Source organism: Rhodamnia argentea, chromosome 4 (assembly GCF_020921035.1).
Source record: "Rhodamnia argentea isolate NSW1041297 chromosome 4, ASM2092103v1, whole genome shotgun sequence".
In the NCBI taxonomy this organism is placed as follows: Eukaryota; Viridiplantae; Streptophyta; class Magnoliopsida; order Myrtales; family Myrtaceae; genus Rhodamnia; species Rhodamnia argentea.
In genome coordinates this window covers 9,819,949-9,843,008 of record NC_063153.1, presented here as the reverse complement: position 1 = coordinate 9,843,008, position 23,060 = coordinate 9,819,949, and the positions used below count along the sequence as shown (strand labels likewise).

General features: G+C 39.7%; 1 protein-coding gene across 5 annotated transcripts; it reads right to left on the bottom strand.

Moving 5' to 3' along the window:
* Positions 1-1,755: 1,755 nt before the first annotated feature.
* Positions 1,756-21,251, bottom strand: LOC115750042 (transcriptional corepressor LEUNIG). Of its 5 annotated transcripts, none has more exons than XM_048277898.1 (19): positions 21,188-21,251; positions 20,917-21,063; positions 20,400-20,497; positions 20,154-20,263; positions 17,773-18,135; positions 17,602-17,690; positions 17,068-17,146; positions 16,903-16,978; positions 16,606-16,655; positions 16,169-16,462; positions 15,831-16,037; positions 15,048-15,293; positions 14,832-14,949; positions 13,839-13,948; positions 13,602-13,751; positions 12,155-12,310; positions 11,925-12,041; positions 11,009-11,215; positions 10,014-10,575 (listed from the first exon to the last, which is right to left on the bottom strand). In XM_048277898.1, exons 2-19 carry the CDS (start codon positions 20,946-20,948, stop codon positions 10,432-10,434), a joined length of 2,646 nt encoding a protein of 881 aa, XP_048133855.1. In that variant the 5' UTR covers positions 20,949-21,063; positions 21,188-21,251; the 3' UTR covers positions 10,014-10,431. The 5 variants fall into 5 exon arrangements, with proteins under 5 accessions (XP_048133854.1, XP_048133858.1, XP_048133855.1 ...); XM_048277899.1 differs by having other exon boundaries at positions 17,773-18,012; positions 18,064-18,135; positions 20,917-21,238; XM_048277900.1 differs by having other exon boundaries at positions 17,773-18,015; positions 18,085-18,135; positions 20,917-21,238.
* Between the last annotated feature and the right edge of the window lie 1,809 nt (positions 21,252-23,060).

Genomic DNA, 23,060 nt, shown 5'->3' with positions numbered 1-23,060 from the left:
GGATGCACCAAGATTCAGCCCTTGCTCTATACGTGTCGAAATTTTTCAGGGTTTTCCAGCCTCTTTGCGTTAACGTGAAGAGCTTATTATATAGAGCTTGGTCCTTGAAGTCCTAGTAGGAGTAGGACTTCCTAGTGACCATTGGATCGACAATCTAAAACCAAATAGGATTAATTTGCAGCCATTAGATTTCGAGTTTCCACATTTGATGAAACTCTATCTAGATAGGAATCCTACGTTACTAAAACTCTTAACCAAATCTGCAATTTTGAAGAGTTCTAATTCCACTAGGACAATGAGAAGTTCGGCCATGAGGAGTTTGGTGAATTGATGGCCGTAAATGGCCTTTCCTAATGGGCTTAAAAATGCAATTCTGGTCTTAAATTAATTAAATGAATAATTAAGTAAAGTTGATCAAGGTCCGAACTTATAGAATTCGGCACATTCCCCATCATAAGCCCATGAGCTTGTCTTGCTTTTTTCATGCCCAAATTAAGGCTTTTTAAATAATGGACATTAAGTTGAAAACCTTAATTAAATAATAGAGCTTAAATGGACTGAATTAGGCTCAAAACTAGGTCCTCTTGATTTAAACAAATTTGGCACACCCCTAGACCTAACACTTCACACTGATCTTGGTTCATCTGCCTGTCAAAATTAAGCTCGGTTGATCACCTCTGACCTTAAATGCAATGAATGACAGAAAATAAATATGCAATGCAGGAAAAGTTATTTTTGGTGAGAACTATGACTAGTTCTTATTTTTATGCTTGAAATGGATGATTTAAGAAAAATCAAAATTTAGGTGTTAACACCGGCGACGGTCTCGCGCACTTCATTGAGCAGGAGGGAGATCGGAAATTGCAAGATGAGACCCGGCAAAGGATCATTGATGCAAAATGATGTGCCGAAAAGCAATGCAAGGGCAGTCAAGTCATGATAATCTCTTGCCCAACCGGTGCATCCAGATGATCCAGGATTGAAAGGTTTCCATATCCTACCACCCCAGACCTTCCATTTGCATTGTTCTGGTTACAAGCCTTCTCAGACAAGTCACAAACACAAACAGCTCCGACCAATCCAAAGGCAGGCGAGAGAGAGAGAGAGGCGCGCGCACCCTTCCATTTCCATTGTTAGTCTTTACGACGTTTCAATTTTCTGGGCCCAAACCTACAACGTGGAGGGCATAGAACTGGCGGAGAATTTGATATCACCATGAGAGAAGAAGCATTTCAAACGAGCAACACAAGCTTAGAAATTCCCCACAATTCCGCTGAAAACGAGTTACATTAACAACTGCTTCTAGCTTTTCAACTCGACAGCAATACAATATATAGCACCGCTATAAATATTTGAAGATAAGGCGTGCCAACGGTGCATTAATTGCATCATACAAAACATGTTACAATAGCGGTCCCCGTAACCCTTTTCCTTCCCTTCGCACATCCTTAGAGTTGATAAATCCACTTGTTTCCTAGGGATCTAACCAAAACATATTTCATTCCATCTCAAGCTCTTGACACCAAGAAACGTGAGGGTTCCTGGAAATCTGTTTCTTTTGGCCCTTTAAGTTGACAAGAACGAAACCGACAATGAGAATTCCAATCCAACCCAAAAAGTAAGTGACGTCGAAGTCCGAGAAAGAAAGACATGGCATGAACACCAAGGGAGAGGATGGCAATTATCAATGTAGAGTCCTGTCCGAGAACACTCCCTTCTCCAAGGAGAGGCAAAACGTTACATGTCACTGAAGCATTCGCAGAAAGCTTCAACTCGACAAAAGAAAAGAAGTCATCAACCGATGTACAACAGCAGCAAATGTCACAAAGTTAAATCCCATCGCTAATGATAAGATCTATATTAGTATCAGTGAGACGACACCGACTAGGTGTACAGAGGCAACTGATACAAGGACAAGACACACGCACTTGGATGGGAACAGCAAATTCAGTCTTCCACTCTGAGTGCGCAGGACAAACACCTGGAGATGCCAAAGTATCACCTCCACAGCTTCACTGTCTTGTCGTGACTAGCTGAAGCAACCAGGCCCGTCAAATTTGACACTGCCAATGCAGCAATTAGTCCATCATGAGCTGGCAAAGCCATTGTCTTGTTCTCGGCCATATTCCACAGCTCCAGGGTCTGGAGAGAATTTTCAATTAGCTTAGACCAAAGCACAATTAAACCAAGACTTGATGGGGCAATAGAAGTCTAAAGAGTCTATTCACGTGACTTGTACTTCTAGTTAAGGCACATAGCTTTTGCTGTTCCATGGCTCTTGTAAAGCCAGCTTCATAAGCCGTAATTCTGAAATTGCAAATTAACTGGGTATCACTACTTCGAAGGATAGTGAGAAAGACGCCTGATTTGTACTAGCCAATCACTTAATATTTTATAAATTCATGAGCCCAATAATCATCCCAGGAAGCTTGCTAGAAATTTCTCATATAGTCCTAAGAACAAGATTCGGGAACATCTAACCAGACTTATATCTTACTTCTCCTATATATGGAACTAGAATGCACATGAAAACGCTAAAATAAATAATTCAAACGTGACTTACCTGGTAGCAGCCAATCACCAGAAGTGAAGGATAAGTTGGGTGGAACACACAGGAGCGAACCTTGTTTCCATTGCAGCTCAATTCATGTACACAGTCCCATTCACTACCTGACCCAACTGCCCAAACTCTCACAGAGTCCTCACTGACAGACGCAAGAAACTCCCCAGTCGAATCCCAACACACAGAACTGATTGACTTAGCATGCCCCTGTAATCAAAATTCAGATACAAGCAGGAACTATCAACATGTTACAAGCAGCAGGAAACAAAAAGGAAAAAAGGCAACAAACGTGACTATCTCAAAGACTAGAATGGCCAACTTGCATTAAAAGGCCCTGCAATTGAATGAGTTGCAATTTCAATAATGACAAGAAGGATAGCAAACCATAAAATTCTCTGAAAGATGACATACAACTACTAACTAATTGTGTGACTAAAATAGCATCCATAAATGGTGACACATACTTGAACGTCATATACTTCGATACAGAAGATAAAAAGATGACAAGCTACGATGATCTTTTTTCCTACTGTTATTTCTCATCTGGATCGAGCCTCAACTCTAGACCTGGGAAAATGCTACTTTATTAGGCAAGTTGCTTCCTAGATATTCAGCAAGCCAATAGGGTCACCAATAGACCCAAGAATAAACACTGAAATATCTCCTATCACCAATGTAAAATTTTGGCAGAGATGAAATAAGAGCTTTTCCTTCTAATGCTCAGAGAAATAAAACATTTTGTCATCTAAATTTTCAATACAGTAACAGATCCAAGAGGAACCACAACATCATTCAATCATACCTACTAGAGGTAAGACAATCACTCACTCAGCAACAATATCCCCTTTTCTCAGCCAATAACAATCCCCATTTGACTAGACCGAATAAAAAGCAAAAAGTTACTAAAAATTCAACCTGCAAAGTTTGCCTGCACTCTTGTGTCTCTACATCCAATATAGATACGACATTATCTGTAGCTGCAGCAAGATACCTTCCGAGATGGGATTGGAATCTCAACTGGGCTGTGCCACCCTGATTCACGAGCAACATAATTTATGCATTTTCACAGAAACAAGATGTACTGGATGCACCATCTCACTAGAACCCATAAGGGAAACACGAGTAGTATGATAATTTATTTGTACCCTGAATACCCTCGAACAGCTGCCATTATTAACGCTCCAGTATCTTATCCCACCATCCCAATCGCAAGAGCAGATAAGATCATCTTTATTTGGGTGGAAGTCCAGAGATATAACAGCAGCAGAATGCCCCATAAAAGTCCGAAGAGAATAACCAGGCTGAAATGAACAAATGATCGATTGATGATACCATATGCACAGAGACATTAAGCAGAAAGCCAACAAAAGTGAAGCTAAATACATCACACCACAAAGGGACAAAACAGAGACAGTCAAATAAATCTAAGCAAGGTCACATGAATTTGCCCTCTACATTGACCAACAACTACCTACAAAGGAAACTCTTAGAACTCTTAAAACATGATCATTATCTGGTTAAAATGAAGCTACCTCAACATTGACCTTGCAAAAGAATGCATGAAAGCAACGAAGGATAAATACAATCCTAATAGTTACAGACACTATTTCATGTAAAAGCCACACAACAAATGCCATATAAGTCTGCACGCGAAAAGCAGCAATTTCATTGAGCTCCGAAGAGAATGCTCTCAAAATGATCTATGAAGGAAGTAGCCAAATCTTCACTCAATCATTATCACGAGAGAATACCCATGGCAGAATTTATCACTACCAGCAGGCTTTGGAATTCCAGCTTCAAGGGTAACAAGAGGAGACGATCATCTCATGTAAACAAGTGTGGAAATTCAGAGAACTTGAAATATTGAAGTAACTCTCTAGGCTTTAAACAAGAGTCAGATTGCATAACCATTCACATAGATACTCAGGCAATAAATTCATTTGTATATGTGTATATATATTTTGGCATACATATAAAACTCTGTGTGTGTGTGTGTGTGTGTTCCCAAAATTTTAATGTTCAGATTTTAAAACAATGGCAACTCCTATTAGGGCTACAAGCCAAAAATCGACCCCAAATTCATTTCTTATTGATGTTGCAATGGGCAGCAAGCAAAAGACAGGGACATCTGAATATCTGAATAACAACAGGAGACCAGCTTTAATTAAAACTCCTGCTCCATTCCTGTAAAAGACCAAAATCTTCTGTGGTCAGCTCTAAGGGACAGATTACATACTTCTTCACCCTTCACCATCATGCACTAACTACACATTCAAAGTCCTGTCAATTAACTCATGCTAATACATCTGCTTGCTTGAAGCTACAAGTTTAGATCATGTTCTACGTAACTCTACAGGGTATGTAAAAAATAACTTTCATTAGATTGTTCACTCCGGAAACAACAAACTTGCATCATAAGCACTTATATCATTGTGGCAAAATGTTTTGAAATTTCATCAGTACTTATAGTCAGACAGGCAACTCGTGTAGTTCAGTATATCAGAAGGCTGTTGCAAGAAGCTTCAAAGACAAAGAATTGGAAATTCTAAAAAACACTAGTGTCAATGAGATATTATGTTCACCAACATTGTCAGCATCCCAGACTCTGACAGTTTTGTCAAAAGAAGATGTTCCCAGGCGAGGTATGGTTGGACTAAAACGAACATCTGTGATCAAAGCAGAATGTTCTTCCAGAGTTGTTTTTCGATTTAAGGTATCTGCATACCACAGTACAGCCTGCATAATCCAGAATTTTAACCATCCCATATCAGACTCTTGCAGAAGACAGCATATTACCATCCACATATAACTGCCCATACGTACTTTCTTATCATGTCCACCAGTAGCAAGTAGTTGTCCATCTGATGAGAAGTGGCAACAGACAACCTTGCCAGCGCTTGCTCGTATAGTACTCACTTCAGTAAATGAGAATTCTGTAGCACCCAATTTGAACACTATGAGTGAAACTGTGAAAGACATTTCATCATGCAGCCTACTAGGGAAATGATTCTGAATCAAACCTCAATTAGTAGGACCTGAGAATGGTAGTCTAAATTACATCGAAAGGCAAAGTTCTTCCATTACTTAACTAAATATATTCATCAGGATTTTATGGTTAATAAAAAATTACCTCGAGGAAAGTCAAACTTTATTTTGAAGGCAGGCTAGTTATCATCATGCGATAACTGGTGACACTGAGTTCATTTCCTTCTTTCCATTATAGGAGTGATAGAGAGAAATTTTACATATTATCTTGTCTGCTCGTCAGTGAAAGGCTTGTTGGGAAAGTATTTTCCTTCGTCGCAAATTAGTTTTGAGTTTGATACTTTTTCTGCGTATACTACTTATGTTTCTCCGTTTGTTAGTCAAAGGTAAGTCCTTCTGAAACTCTTAACTAGTTTGGTCTGTATGGTTCACTGTTTCTACCAGTTAACTCGGAGCTCATGGTGGATGAAATCTTAAATATCCTCAAAAAGGAAAAAAGCCACAGGAGGACGCAGCAGAGTGCATGAATTGGCAATAGTGGTTGAGACTGAAGGACAAGATAAAATCCCAATAACATCTATAGGAATCAATAGATCATTGAAGCCTCCAAGAAATTGGAGGCTAACGTATATCTTTCACTGCTATGCACACAACAGATCTAAATTTGGAGCAGAAAACAACAATGTGAACAAATATTGCAATACCAATGACAATGATTCCATAGAAAATCTAAACTATATAGAATAAAACATGCCAGATATTTATTGTTTAAACGAAGGAACAAATCAAATAAAGGAACGTCCTTTCTTCCATCTCCCCTATAAATGTCTCTCCTTCAAGACTACAGTGGACAACAGAGGAGCTGTAAATCAAATTGAAACTATAAGAAGCAATACAAATACGATCTCCATCTCTCTCGCGTGCGCGCAGTAGAGAGAGAGAGAGAGAGAGAGAGAGAGAAAATTGCCTGATGTCATCTTGAGTTTGAGTTTCAGGAGAAGGGAGGTTGAGTTCCGGATCAACGGCGCCGATGCACCGGAACAGTCCGGCGACGAGCGCGACGGAGTCCGATGAGTGCGGACGTCGGGTCGGGCCAAGATCGATCGATCGATCCGAGAAGATGACTCGAGGATGGCTCGGCCAAAATAGATTCATTATTTCCTGCTAATTTTCTCGATTTATATAACAACTCTGCTAATAATTTTTATTTTTTGATAAATAAAGTCCTAAGCTTTAAATAAATATGGATTCCTTGATTTTTTTTTTTTTTTTTACGGTATCTGTCCTCGGAGATTAATAGACCAAATTGAACCTCTACAAATTTCTTAGATAAACTCGTGTTAAGCTAAAAATCAAATGATTCGTACTTATCAAAGATCAATCGGGATTCATTCTTTGTCCATCACTAACTTTAATTTATGAACTAAGTCCTTGATATACCGTAAATAATCACATTACTTACATCGTATAAGCAAGATATTCAACTTTAATTCGGCACGAAAAATTGTAGGAGGCAATGGAATTAGCCAAATAATATGTCACTCCATTCTCAATAGTATGCAAAATCATCTCTTCCCTTTCCTAATAATTGAAATTGCCCTTTCCAAGGAAAATGAGGAAAAAAAAAGGTTACAAAAAGGCAAATTAGGTTATTGCCGATAATACATTCACATGAAAAGAGAGACAAGTATAATGGGAGAAGAACAAGATGAGCCATGCACGGCGCTTACTTGAATGTTATAAGTTTTTTTTTTTTTTCACTCATTTATGTGCCATATTGAAGTAAAATCGATCGTTTGAGTGTCATTTCCAACAAATCATCCTATATGGATTTTTTATTTAATTTTCAATGACATGGTATTTTTACTTTTTATTTATTTTCAAAATTTTCTTTTGCTTTTTTCTTTGTGTTTTTTTCCCTTGGCCGGTGAGGGTCATCATCGACCCTTGTCGGCCACGAAACTCTCATCCAAGGGCGAGGGCTGCGTCGCCCTTGGCCGATGTGGCCACGACGGCCCTCACAAGGGCGGTTGTAGCCCCGTTGGCCATGGGCGAGGCTAAAGCCGTTGCGACCCTTGCCTAGATCTAGCGAGGGCCATCATGCCCTCGCTTGCGGTCGACAGGGCCGCAAAGCCTTCGATCGTGGGCAAGGGCCACATCACCTATGGCAGGCGTGGCCGCAAAGGCCCTCTCTCAGATCCGACGAGGGTTTCGTGGTCGACGAGGGCCACCGGTGACCCTTGCCGGCCAAGGGGAAAAAAGCTTACGAAAAAAGCAAAAGAAAAATCAAAAATCAAAAATTAAAATGAAAAAACAAAAATAATTCGGGGAGGCATATCGTCGATGGCACTTAAATGATCGATATGTAAAATTTGTGGCACTTAGGTGAATGAAAAAAAAAATTATAGCACTCTTGTTGTTACTTTCCTCAAGTACTGTAATTCATTGACATGGGGTGATGTACCCTTTAGTATGTTGATGGACTTATTTTATTTATTTTTTTCTTTCTTTTAAGAGAGAGATCGTCCCCATACGAGTAATTATGAAGCTATTCGTTAGTTTCTAAGGAAATTTATAATTTAGGAAACATTTTCTTAAAGATAATTGTTTATATTATTTAGTCAATAAAAATTTTCATTTCGATAATTAGTTATATCTAAATTTTCATTAATGGTGAAAGTAATTTCTTTTTTATTCATTTTCGTAAGAGACATTTTCGAAGGAAATATTTTCTAAATCATTCATTTTCCATAAAACAAACGGAGCCTAAGTATATGTTACATACAATTGCTTCTCATCGTTCCCACTTTCTGATCTACTCCTCTAGCGGTAGAAAGCAAATCAACTCCATGTAACAAAGAATGTCTAGCTCATGAAATCAAAGTCGCCAGCAAAATAAATTAATCTGTCTCGAGATGGCCGTGACATTTAGTCGGACAAGACATCCACCGGAGAGTTCCCTTCAAACTATCTGGCAACGTCGACAAACCCACAAAGAACAAAGAACCTAAGCTCATGGTGCATCGAAAGCATATCACTCTTTCGCTTACCATAAAAAATTACCAATATAAGGAAATGCCCTTCTTCCAGACAAGAAATAGAAGTCATCAGGACTTGAAGACAACTAAAATGGTACTAATAGTTCTTGCATTTTGACCAAATATGTAATGTCATCCTTTAATTTTTTACTCGTTCAATGTGACCCTTGAACTGTTCCTAAATGTTCAAGTGTGGTCTCTTTATTTGACCAAACAAGGAAGAAAGTCACCGCAAGTTCCTAAATGATTGTAAAAATGTGCAGTCTAATCCATAATTGATTGCAAAATGCGCAACTAAACTCTCGATTTTATTGAGTCTAGTTCATTCCAATATCGGGTTATCTAATTGTTTTCATAACAATATCCAAGAACAATTAATTGAATTTATTTAAAAGAACTCAAACCCGTTATTGCCCAACGCAAAACGTATGCTCTGTTTCAAAAGAGGAATACAGCACATCAACTTGACATTATCAAGCCAGAACTCTCCTACAATGTAGAATTTTTTTTTTTAGGTCAAATATAATGTAGAAATTTGCTGAGTCAAAATCGTCAGTCGTGGCTCATTGTCTTATATGATGGGACTCTGTATTTAGCCCACCACATGCATAACCTGCTTGGTAGGCACAATAAGCAAAGATATGAGAACCTTCCCGCAGCCGGCGATGGTCTCGCGCACTTCATTGAGCAGGAGGGAGATCGGAAATTGCAAGATGAGACCCGGCAAAGGATCATTGATGCAAAATGATGTGCCGAAAAGCGATGCAAGGGCAGTCAAGTCATGATAATCTCTTGCCCAACCGGTGCATCCAGATGATCTAGGATTGAAAGGTTTCCATATCCTACCACCCCAGACCTTCCATTTGCATTGTTCTGGTTACAAGCCTTCTCAGACAAGTCACAAACACAAACAGCTCCGACCAATCCAAAGGCAGGCGAGAGAGAGAGAGAGGCGCGCGCACCCTTCCATTTCCATTGTTAGTCTTTACGACGTTTCAATTTTCTGGGCCCAAACCTACAACGTGGAGGGCATAGAACTGGCGGAGAATTTGATATCACCATGAGAGAAGAAGCATTTCAAACGAGCAACACAAGCTTAGAAATTCCCCACAATTCCGCTGAAAACGAGTTACATTAACAACTGCTTCTAGCTTTTCAACTCGACAGCAATACAATATATAGCACCGCTATAAATATTTGAAGATAAGGCGTGCCAACGGTGCATTAATTGCATCATACAAAACATGTTACAATAGCGGTCCCCATAACCCTTTTCCTTCCCTTCGCACATCCTTAGAGTTGATAGATCCACTTGTTTCCTAGGGATCTAACCAAAACATATTTCATTCCATCTCAAGCTCTTGACACCAAGAAACGTGAGGGTTCCTGGAAATCGGTTTCTTTTGGCCCTTTAAGTTGACAAGAACGAAACCGACAATGAGAATTCCAATCCAACCCAAAAAGTAAGTGACGTCGAAGTCCGAGAAAGAAAGACATGGCATGAACACCAAGGGAGAGAAGATGGCAATTATCAATGTAGAGTCCTGTCCGAGAACATTCCCTTCTCCAAGGAGAGGCAAAACGTTACATGTCACTGAAGCATTCGCAGAAAGCTTCAACTCAACAAAAGAAAAGAAGTCATCAACCGATGTACAACAGCAGCAAATGTCACAAAGTTAAATCCCATCGCTAATGATAAGATCTATATTAGTATCAGTGAGACGACACCGACTAGGCGTACTGAGGCAACTGATACAAGGACAAGATACATGCACTTGAACGGGAACAGCAAATTCAGTCTTCCAATCTGAGTGCGCAGGACAAACACCTGGAGATGCCAAAGTATCACCTCCACAGCTTCACTGTCTTGTCGTGACTAGCTGAAGCAACCAGGCCTGTCAAATTTGACACTGCCAATGCAGCAATTAGTCCATCATGAGCTGGCAAAGCCATTGTCTTGTTCTCGGCCATATTCCACAGCTCCAGGGTCTGCAGAGAATTTTCAATTAGCTTAGACCAAAAGCACAATTAAACCAAGATTTTATGGGGCAATAGAAGTCTAAAGAGTCTATTCACGTGACTGGTACTACTAGTTAAGGCACATAGCTTTTGCTGTTCCATGGCTCTTGTAAAGCCAGCTTCATAAGCCGTAATTCTGAAATTGCCAATTAACTGGGTATCACTGCTTCGAAGGATAGTGAGAAAGACGCCTGATTTGTACTAGCCAATCACTTAATATTTTATAAATTCATGAGCCCAATTATCATCCCAGGAAGCTCACTAGAAATTTCTTATATAGTCCTAAGAACAAGATTCGGGAACATCTAACCTGACTTATACCTTACTTCTCCTATAAATGGAGCTAGAATGGAGCTAGAATGCACATGAAAACGCTAAAATAAATAATTCAAACGTGACTTACCTGGTAGCAGCCAATCACCAGAAGTGAAGGATAAGTTGGGTGGAACACACAGGAGTGAACCTTGTTTCCATTGCAGCTCAATTCATGTACACAGTCCCATTCACTACCTGACCCAACTGCCCAAACTTTCACAGTGTCCTCACTGACAGACGCAAGAAACTCCCCAGTCGAATTCCAACACACAGAACTGATTGTCTTAGCATGCCCCTGTAATCAAAATTCAGATACAAGCAGGAACTATCGACATGTTACAAGCAGCAGGAAACAAAAAGGAAAAAAGGCAACAAACGTGACTATCTCAAAGACTAGAATGGCCAACTTGAATTAAAAGGCCCTGCAATTGAATGAGTTGCAATTTCAATAATGACAAGAAGGATAGCAAACCATAAAATTCTCTGAAAGATGACATACACCTAGAAACTAATTGCGTGACTAAAATAGCATCCATAAATGGTGACACATACTTGAATGTCCTATACTTCGATACAGAAGATAAAAAGATGACAAGCTACGATGATCTTTTTTCCTACTGTTATTTCTCATCTGGATCGAGCCTCAACTCTAGACCTGGGAAAATGCTACTTTATTAGGCAAGTTGCTTCATAGATATTCAGCAAGCCAATAGGGTCACCAATAGACCCAAGAATAAACACTGAAATATCTCCTATCACCAATGTAAAATTTTGGCAGAGATGAAATAAGAGCTTTTCCTTCTAATGCTCAGAGAAATAAAACATTTTGTCATCTAAATTTTCAATACAGTAACAGATCCAAGAGGAACCACAACATCATTCAATCATACCTACTAGAGGTAAGACAATCGCTCACTCAGCAACAATATCCCCTTTTCTCAGCCAATAACAATCCCCATTTGACTAGACTGAATAAAAAGGAAAAAGTTTACTAAAAATTCAACCTGCAAAGTTTGCCTGCACTCTTGTGTCTCTACATCCAATATAGATACGACATTATCTGTAGCTGCAGCAAGACACCTTCCGAGACAGGGTTGGAATCTCAACTGGGCAGTGCCACCCTGATTCATGAGCAACATAAGTTATACATTTTCACAGAAACAAGATGTACTTGATGCACCATCTCACTAGAACCCATAAGGGAAACACGAGTAGTATGATAATTTATTTGTACCCTGAATACCCTCGAACAGCTGCCATTATTAATGCTCCAGTATCTTATCTCACCATCCCCATCGCAAGAGCAGATAAGATCATCTTTATTTGGGTGGAAGTCCAGAGACATAACAGCAGCAGAATGCCCCATAAAAGTTCGAAGAGAATAACCAGGCTGAAATGAAGAAATGATCGATTGATGATACCACATGCACACAGACATTAAGCAGAAAGCCAACAAAAGTGAAGCTAAATACATCACACCACAAAGGGACAAAACAGAGACAGTCAAATAAATCTAAGCAAGGTCACATGAATTTGCCCTCTACATTGACCAACAACTACCTACAAAGGAAACTCTTAGAACTCTTAAAACATGATCATTATCTGGTTAAAATGAAGCTACCTCAACATTGACCTTGCAAAAGAATGCATGAAAGCAACGAAGGATAAATACAATCCTAATAGTTACAGACACTATTTCATGTAAAAGCCACACAACAAATGCCATATAAGTCTGCACGCGAAAAGCAGCAATTTCATTGAGCTCCGAAGAGAATGCTCTCAAAATGATCTATGAAGGAAGTAGCCAAATCTTCACTCAATCATTATCACGAGAGAATACCCATGGCAGAATTTATCACTACCAGCAGGCTCTGGAATTCCAGCTTCAAGGGTAACAAGAGGAGACGATCATCTCATGTAAACAAGTGTGGAAATTCAGAGAACTTGAAATATTGAAGCAGCTCTCTAGGCTTTGAACAAGAGTCAGATTGCATAACCATTCACATAGATACTTAGGCAATAAATTCATTTGTATATGTGTATATATATTTTGGCATACATATAAAACTCTGTGTGTGTGTGTGTGTGTGTGTGTGTTCCCAAAATTTTAATGTTCAGATTTTAAAACAATGGCAACTCCTATTAGGGCTACAGGCCAAAAATCGACCCCAAATTCATTTCTTATTGATGTTGCAATGGGCAGCATGCAAAAGACAGGGACATCTGAATATCTGAATAATAACAGGAGACCAGCTTTAATTAAAACTCCTGGTCCATTCCTGTAAAAGACCAAAATCTTCTGTGGTCAGCTCTAAGGGACAGATTACTTACTTCTTCACCCTTCACCATCATGCACTAACTACACATTCAAAGTCCTGTCAATTAACTCATGCTAATACATCTGCTTGCTTGAAGCTACAAGTTTAGATCATGTTCTACGTAACTCTACAGGGTAAGTAAAAAATAACTTTCATTAGATTGTTCACTCCGGAAACAACAAACTTGCATCATAAGCACTTATATCATAGTGGCAAAATGTTTTGAAATTTCATCAGTACTTATAGTCAGACAGGCACCTCGTGTAGTTCAGTATATCAGAAGGCTGTTGCAAGAAGCTTCAAAGACAAGGAATTGAAAAATCTAAAAAACACTAGTGTCAATGAGATATTATGTTCACCAACATTGTCAGCATCCCAGACTCTGACAGTTTTGTCATAAGAAGATGTTGCCAGGCGAGGCATGGTTGGACTAAAACGAACATCTGTGATATAAGCAGAATGTTCTTCCAGAGTTGTTTTTGGCTTTAAAGTATCTGCATACCACAGTACAGCCTGCATAATCCAGAATTTTAACCATCCCATATCAGACTCTTGCAGAAGACAGCATATTATCATCCACATATAACTGCCCGTACGTACTTTCTTATCATGTCCACCAGTAGCAAGTAGTTTTCCATCTGATGAGAAGTGGCAACAGTCAACCTTGCTGGCGCTTGCTCGTATAGTACTCACTTCAGTAAATGAGAATTCTGTAGCACCCAATTTGAACACTATGAGTGAAACTGTGAAAGACATTTCATCATGCAGCCTACTAGGGAAATGATTCTGAATCAAACCTCAATTAGTAGGACCTGAGAATGGTAGTCTAAATTACATCTAAAGGCAAAGTTCTTCCATTACTTAACTAAATATATTCATCAGGATTTTATGGTTAAATAAAAAATTACCTCGAGGAAAGTCATACTTTATTTTGAAGGCAGGCTAGTTATCATCATGCGATAACTGGTGACAGAGTTCATTTCCTTCTTTCCATTATAGGAGTGATAGAGAGAAATTTTACATATTATCTTGTCTGCTCGTTAGTGAAAGGCTTGTTGGGAAAGTATTTTCCTTCGTTGCAAATTAGTATTGAGTTTGATACTTTTTCTGCTTATACGACTTATGTTTCTCCGTTTGTCAGTCAAAGGTTAAGTCCTGAAACTCTTAACTAGTTTGTTCTGTATGGTTCACTGTTTCTACCAGTTAACTCTGAGCTCATGGTGGATGAAATCTTAAATACCCTCAAAAAGGAAAAAAGCCACAGGAGGACGCACCAGAGTGCATGAATTGGCAATAGTGGTTGAGACTGAAGGACAAGATAAAATCCCAATAACATCTATAGGAATCAATAGATCATTGAAGCCTCCAAGAAATAGGAGGCTAACATATTTCTTTCACTGCTATGCACACAACAGATCTAAATTTGGAGCAGAAAACAACAATGTGAACAAATATTGCAATACCAATGACAATGATTCCATAGAAAATCTAAAGTATATAGAATAAAACATGCCAGATATTTCTTGTTTAAAAACTACAATTAAAGATGGGCATGTCACCAAAATTCCTCATTAACGGAGAGTTCTCAGGCACCTTTGCTAACATCCATGCAGCGACCAACAGTGTCTCGAGGATCTGTCTCGTCATGAGATAAAAAAGACTCAACATTATCATCAAGAGACCCATCCTCTACAAATCGTTCCATATCTGCCTGTAATTGAAGTACAAGATCAATACTAAACAATATGACAACCGAATTCATGCTAGAAGATTATCGCCATCCAAAAACAAAGTCTAAATCTGACTGACCAATTGATTTGAAGGCGATGGAAGACTTCCAGTGCCATCAGCACCGAACATCATTATTGGCTTGGACGAACTACCACTATGTGGCAATGGAGGCATAGACATCACATCACCAGGAGTGTGAGTTGACGGTGTGGAAGGCGCAGAGCTAGGGGAGGGACCCGCAGTATTCGCAGTTCCAGAGCTATTGGCAGGACCTGAAGATGACACTGGCTGCTTTCGTTTCCTCCCAGATTGGCTTTTTGAAACCTTAAATGCATCAAGGAAGATGTTAGGAACCCCGAGCACAAGTACACAGTAGTCCAATCCAGCAGTCCTTAGGTGATTCTACTAAGAAGAGCCTTCTCATTAAGACTTTTAGAACGATGTCAATGAAATTAAAGCATGCCCATAGGAAAAGCTTCCAACTCCTTCCCACAGAAGATAACGTGGAAATTAAAAGATGGCCATAACCTCCGACTCCCATCGTAAATATCTTTCAGCTCTGTAATTTACTGACAAAGCTCTAGAACTTGCAACAATATCTTACATATCTGGGAAAAGTATCAGAGGAAAGGCACGTGTCAGGTTGGCAACTAAACAGTTCTCAAAAGTGAAAACTGAACGCTGGTGAGGAGAATAGAGGTCTTCTGGCACTAATTGAGAATTGAGACCGAAGGATTTTGCAGGGCCAGTCAGAATTGCACACATTCAAGGCATACAAAGAACAATCACAACCAAAGGGCATACTAATTCAGGGGAGTAAAAATTCAAGTACCACAAAAGGCAATTGCCATTTGGACAGACCTGATCATTTCCTCGAAAGGAATTCGACATGCTACCATCCATGTTAGCGCTACCAGCACCACCCATTTTCTCTGGTTGATGAAGATTGTGGTTCAAATTCTGAGATTGCTGATTCGCAAGTACGTGCTGCTGCTGCAGCTGAGGATTACTGTTCTGTTGGACCTGTTGTTGGAGCTGATGCTGCTGATGAAGCTGAGCCAACTTAAACTATAACCATTGCAACATTCAACAGTCAAAATGACTATCAAACTTCCCTCAAAAGGACAATGGGAAAACTCTCAAAAAATTAATGCAGCAAAAGAGATTCAGGGGAAAAAGACAATAGGCATAAGATGCACCTTCATCATCATTTCTGTGTCCCCTCGGGGTCCACCAGCTTGTAAAGGTGATCCAACGTTCGGGACCACATCTCCGATGGAATTTTGAAGTCCATCCTTGCCCATTACATTCCGACTGTTCAAAAGCACCCGGAGTCTTCTGTTGTCATCATTGGCAGATGGTGAGGTCAAATTTTGCTGAGCAAGAACAAGCTGCTGCTGCTGGTGTTGTGGTAGCATCTGTTGATGCAGGTGAAACGGCTGAGGGGTTTGTATAAAGGGCTTCTGCTGAAGCGTGCGAAGCTGCTCTAGTCCCTAAGGAACAAAGATGTCAAAGAACAGGACTTTTAGAATGTGCGCCTTCATAGACAATAACTATAGCCAAAAATACTGATGTTATTTGTTAAATCAATGAGCGCGTGCGTGCGCGAGAGAGAGAGAGAGAGACTGAGACTTACAGTAAGTGGCCAGCCTTTCAAAGTCAGATTATTACCACCCTGATTTGACCCTGATACATCATGACCATTAAGGTTAGTTGCATAAATGTCTTTGTTAGTAACCGTTGGCCAAGAAAGAAAACCCAGATGCGGTTAGCAGTAAATTTTACAATTCAGCTTATCTCGATTGCTTTTAGTTTTCTAATTCAACATCATGCAGACTTCAAAAATAGAAACAAGAGATTACACACAGCAAATACGCACATAATTTTACGTCAATAATTGTCGCTTTCATACCAAAAGACGCTAACAACATACCAGGAATCCCTATCAAAGATCCTTCCGGACCAGGGCCTCTGGGGTTCAACACAGGATTGATCTCGCTTTTTATGTCCTGATCCAAGTCATTGATAAGAACATTGCAGATAATGCTTATACATGTCCACCTCAAAGGTCTGATAGCTTTCAAGAAAATTCACATACCGGTGTGGATCCAGGCAGCTGTTGGTTACGAGCTTGAACTTGTGGAGACATCCCACCAGCACTACCATGCAATACTTGCCTAAGATCATTAGTGCATTTTGAAATTACCAAAAATGCCAACAAAAATTGATCCTTCCAGCAACAATTTAACATTTTTTCCCATCAATAAGTGAGAGACTAGTGCAAGCTATGTCTATCTAGTCAAGATTATCAATCCGAAAACAGGCTCCATCAGAGTTTAGTAATTAAGATCATTACGTCAAGTTTTACACTGCACATTACTGACATCATTGTAGCATGGTTGATAAAGAGTATGTCATGCATATGTCTCCCTCATTGCACCAAATTGACTAGTAATCAGTTCTTTGAGCCAAAAGATTGAACTGGTAGTATGAAGAAACTCTACCCTCAACACTAAGCAGAAACTCATGCAAACTGTGAGTGGAAAATTTTTTACTTAATCTCACGTCCTCAAGGGAAAAACCAGAGATAATGGATAATGATGACAAAGCCTGGGTATCACAAGAGAATCACCCCGAAGGCTGGCCACTGGCAGCTGCTGATTTCAAAATTGATGCATGATTGGCATCCAAAAGCTGGCCCGCATTCTCACCAAAACGTTGCTGCAAAATAGAAAAGAAAACCAACTCTTTCAATCTAACAAGACTACCAAGCTTTCCCAAACAAACGCAGAAAGGGTCCAACCTTAATAGCTGTTTCATCCAAACCTTCCCTCTGATGTGGCAATTTTAATCTTTCCTCATACATTTTTGTTGCCAGGGCATTAGCTCCAGGACTCTGTCGCATTAGGGGATCATTTCCTGCAAGCCCGTTGGAGTTTCCATTTAGAAGATGCGCTCCATCTCTTCGCTGCTGCTGCTGCTGCTGCTGTTGCTGCTGCTGCTGCTGCTGCTGCTGTTGCTGCTGATGCTGCTGCTGTTGCTGCTGTGCATGTCTCTGCAACAAGAGTTGCTGCATTTGTAGTTGCTGCTGTTGTTGATGCTGTGGTTGTTGGGACGGCTGTTGTTGCTGCTGCTGCTGCTGCTCCCTCGCTTTCATCAACTGCGTCTGCATATCAAAATATGCTAGCTTGATTACATTAAACCTTTATTCTATAAGCTAGACAGAGGCAAAGAATGGATCATTTAGAAAGGTATGTAAATACGCAAGCATATTTCCATTGAACTTACAATGACAGGAGATGTTTCAAGCTAGTAAAATAAGAGATTGTCTGGGATCAAATCACATCGAAAATTCCTTCCATCAAGCAGGCTAACCCCCGATAACATCATTAAGTTTCGTTCAGACACCACAAAACGCAGTTTTACACTTTGAGTTAGAAAAGACCGAAGAGATCCTAAAAATCTAAGTTTGTGTTTGGTAAAACTGCAAAGTCATGGACTGACTTTTAAGTTTTGAGTGTTAAAACTCCAAGGAAAAATCTATTTGAAAACATGTAAAGTTCAAGTACAGAATCCACTCATATCGTTTTCAATCGTACGATGAAAAAAATTTATAATTTTACGAGTACTGTCGATTTAAATGTTACAAGGAACATTGCTTTGGAACCTCAACACCTCAGAATTTCTGTTATCCTATAAAACACTGCATGAAACAAAGGACAGCAATGTCTTTCAGATGTTTATAACGATATGAGTTAACTAAAAGAAGAGGTTCCACTCTAATTCATATGAGGAAAAAAGTCCACTCTGTTGTATACATGACGATTTTCCCAGTACTGTCCATGAGACATCGACATTCCACAGGGCAACGAAGAAACATCTCACACCCACATGCACACATAGCAAGTTGAAGACCACCAAGCCACGACAAAAAGGATATAAGAATAGAATTACACAGGAAAAAGCTTGGGTTGTGGAAGTAGATTATGCAATTGAAAAACAGAATCCAGAACACGGGGTAACGCGGAAAACTAGAAAAGAATTCCAGAAAAAACCATGCAGTTATAAGATTTCAGGGGAGTACTTTTACTAGCTTTATATTCTAACGCATATTAATTCTCGGGTCCAACAGTTATCAGCTACATTCAATGGGTTTGAAATTGAATGACATCAATCTCAATATGTTCTTTCAATGCCAATGCAAAGGATGGAGTGTATATACGCTTACACTAAGCACCCATTCAGTTCAATGTTAAAATACAAAAATTAAGTAGGCGTCCCTGCACTTAAAAGGTTAAGCTGCTTTCATGTTTACTGAGTGCTGATTATTTGGACATTATCAAACCCGTGGAATGCCATAAAGTGCTGAATATCACAATCTCTAGCACTTATCGAGTTTATCAAACATAACCTAAGTCCAGTATCCAACCAAGGAGAACATTCATCTCATCCGGACAAACACTAAATATCAGTTTCCTCAAACAAACAAGGCCCTCTTCAAAACTCTAGCACGACAAAGCTATTTAACAGGGCAATAGGATCAAGCACGTGAGAGCATATATGCAACAATATTGTGGCAGGATAAAGTGAGATAAAAATGTGGCTTATAAGATGGTTAAACATTGACCTTCTGCCAAAACAGGATAAATGTTTCAATGACAAATAGGAAGTGGCGATGATGATTTCAACTTCCAATATATTGTACTTGTTTCCATCAGGAAAAGAAGACAACCCTTACAAAATTGGTTGAGGGCATGAGATCCCTCTCAGACTCGCCATCTGTACCGCAGTATTGTTGTACCTTTGAAGCACGAAATTATGGCCACAAGGTGAAATTTATAACGCACTACCTTTATTCAACCTGTTCTACCAAAATGGGAGTGAATGGGAAAGAGGCAACAAAAAGCGAGAGTGGAATTGGCATCTGAGGTTGGGTTTCAAGTAAAATACCTCCAGGATACCTAAACTACAGAAGCATATTGAATGCACGGAGCACCATACTCAATAAGAACCTTGGAAAAGATGCTATCAATGTTCAAAACTGCGGCTCTCATTCAGTTAGCCATGAAACAGAGAACGTCAGTAAAGGTTCACCCTGTTATTTCATTTTCACTTTCACCACCTACGGCCCTATGAAAGATCCTCAATACAAGCAAAAGTACCAAAAATTTCTTTAAAACCAACCTCAATATAAGATGCCGCAACCTCTGAGTGCTTTTCATTGGTCCGAGCTATGAAAATATCCCAGAAAACCGACCACCACTCGAAAAGAAAACCTCCGGGGGCATCAATTGCTGCAAATACGCGCAAACTCAAATACAGGAAAAATATAGACTAAACAAAAAGATTTTGTAATTACAGTACTTTAAGATGAATGCAAATCTAAAAAAGACAATCCACAGTTCTTTTTTAGCCAAAGAAGATACTCACCGACAGGATCAGAGGACACTTTCCCTTCAGCTAGAAAAGCCTGAGCAGTGGCTTTCAAGTCTCTCTTTACCAAATAATCATGGATGTAAACATCCAACCTGTAACCAAAGCATAGTTTTTCCGGCAAGTTAAAACTACAAACATGAATAAGGCACACACTACGACCAAATTACAAGGATTATCTAGGAAACAGAATAAAAATTTAGAAAAACAATCGTATGGCAGATTGAATCGACCTAAAGGGGAGAGTAATCAGCAAGCACCAACAGCAAAAAAAAAAAAAAAAAAATTGCTTGACAATATACAACCCCCGAAATCGCCCAAACATAATGCAAACACACAAAGGAATCGTGCAAACAGTGAATAAACACAAAAAGCACAAATCTTGAGCGGGGTAACAGAAGCAACCCCACCAAGAACAGCAACATACTCCATAAAAGAGCGAAATCGAGCAAAATGGCGAGACCCAACCCCCTTAAACCGAGCAAGACGACCTCGGAGCATCGAAACAACTCACATTTTATCAGCTTCCCAGTTGGTCTGGGACATTTTGAGCGATTTCCGGGACTCCGAAGCGAGCGGTTGAAGAAGAGCTTCAGCTCCCACTCTGAAAAAGGCCAAAAGCTCCGCTCGAGCTTCTTCTCTGTCTTTCGGCGCTGTGAATCTATGCCTTGAATGAGAGAGTAGGTTTTGTCAGCGAACAGAAGCAGAGAAGACAGAGAGAGAGAGAGAAGAAGAGAGGGAAGGAGATGAAGAGGAATCTCTCCGTGCGAGAACAGAAGCAGAACCTCAAATTTAGGCCAATACAATAAAAATGGAGGAAAAGATCAGGAAAAGGGGACGAAGCAAAAGTGAGACCAGGCCGGGGAATAAATAACAAGACTTTTTCGACCATGAGATGCTCTAATTAGGACATAAATCCTTTTAATCTACGAAAAAAATTTAAAGATTTTCCACTACAAAAAAAAAAAAGGTATTACCAACCGAAATATGCCGCGTCGATGAAATAATCCCGTCACCTTCCAATTTAATAGGTATGGTAATTAAGAGGATAAAGTCGTCGAATCGGCGCCGCTCCGTATTTCCCTTGTTAAGAAAAAAGAAGAAAAAGAGGGATACCGGTAGAAGCGAGGTATCTACCAAAGAATGTATTATTTGAAGATTGCCGTCGAATCGGCGTCGCTCTGTATTTCCTCGTTAAGGAAAAGAAGCGCTTAAGTCTCGCGTGATGAAAACAAGGTACTTGCCAAAGAATGTATTGTCTGAAGATTTAATTGAATCGCTCTAGCTCTCCATCTCTCTGATTTTTTCTTTACCTCTTGGAGTCGAACCCCGCACCTTAAACGAGCGTCCACAACCCCCCCCTCAATCTCTTTATTAGCGGGGCCGAATACCCATTGGCAATCAAATCTAAATTTAGAAAGCATGAAAACCTGAATGTCAACTACCTCCCAACTTTTTGTAATTTTTGCACAGTAATTCGCCGATCAAAATGGCTTCTTTTTGTTTTTTATCCACGAAATGTTGTAGGGAAAAAGTTGAGAATCGAACCCAAACCCGGAAAGGGTGGGTGCAATCTCTTGCGCGTAGAAATGCCAATTGACTTTGGTACTACTTGACAATTAGTGCCCAAAAATAGAAATTAAAAAGAATAAATATTGCTAAACTTAGCTCTAATCGACTGACTAAAGTACCAATCAAATGAAATATTCAATTCACACGACTTTCACATGACCACCTATTTTATGTCGGTCCACCTATCCTAGCCAAGTCAAAGTGAGCGCTTGTTTTTTTTTTTTTTTTTAGATTTATTTTCTCTCTTTTCTGGAAAATTTCGATCGAGACTTTACATTAATTAAGAAAATTGCTGATTTGACGTTCATGGACGAAATAAAATTACAAAATAAATCAAATAAACAGCTGCTTTTGCTGATAGAGACAGTGACCGGTGAAAAGACCGTAACGCCCACCATTTCGTTTCCAGCCTTGCCCTCGGTTCTCTTTGCTTAATTTCCCCTGAGCCCCGCCAACACGGGCATCGAGATGACACGAGCACCCTCGACACGGAAGCGATTTCGCCGCGGGTTCGCCGTTAGCCAGGGCCAAACATGTAATTTCGCGTGGATTTGACGCTTTAAATCTCCACTTGCGCATTTGATTAGCCAGGGCTAAAAACGTAATTTCGGATCGATTTGACATGTGGATGGTCGTTTCCATGTGCTACTTGCGCGTTTCGATTCCCTTACCAATCAAATGCAAATCTCGTTCCAGAAGGTCGTTTTTTTCTTTTTTTTTTCTTTTTTTTTTTATAATTAGCCTCGGCTTTTCCCCCAATTTTGCTTGCATTTGAAGCCAAAAAAAGCTTTTCAATCATTTACCCAAGAGAAGATCTACAGAATCTTTGATCTTATCTCGTACGGAAGACCATATAAGAAGCTTTGGCATCACGGTACGATATGCCTCTTTGTTCCTATCTACTCGCGGCGGAATTTAAGTATCGAATTATCGAATTTCGTTGATAAATGATTCGGGGCAATAGCTGATCTAATCGGTTAAGGCGACCAAGCTCGCATATCCCCGGAACTCTCTAGTCGGCTCATAATAGATTGATGGCGCCTCTTTAGTAAAAACAAAAATCAATTAGCGTTGTGAAAAATGAGT

Excerpts from the sequence above, each read along its gene's own strand:
- LOC115750042 (XM_048277898.1), bottom strand. The coding sequence starts at position 20,948 with ATGTCCCAGACCAACTGGGAAGCTGATAAAAT. Across the intron at positions 20,264-20,399 it reads AGTGTCCTCTGATCCTGTCG|CAATTGATGCCCCCGGAGGT; the intron begins GTGAGTATCTTC and ends GCGTATTTGCAG. Across the intron at positions 13,752-13,838 it reads CTGGTGGACATGATAAGAAA|GCTGTACTGTGGTATGCAGA; the intron begins GTACGTACGGGC and ends TGGATTATGCAG.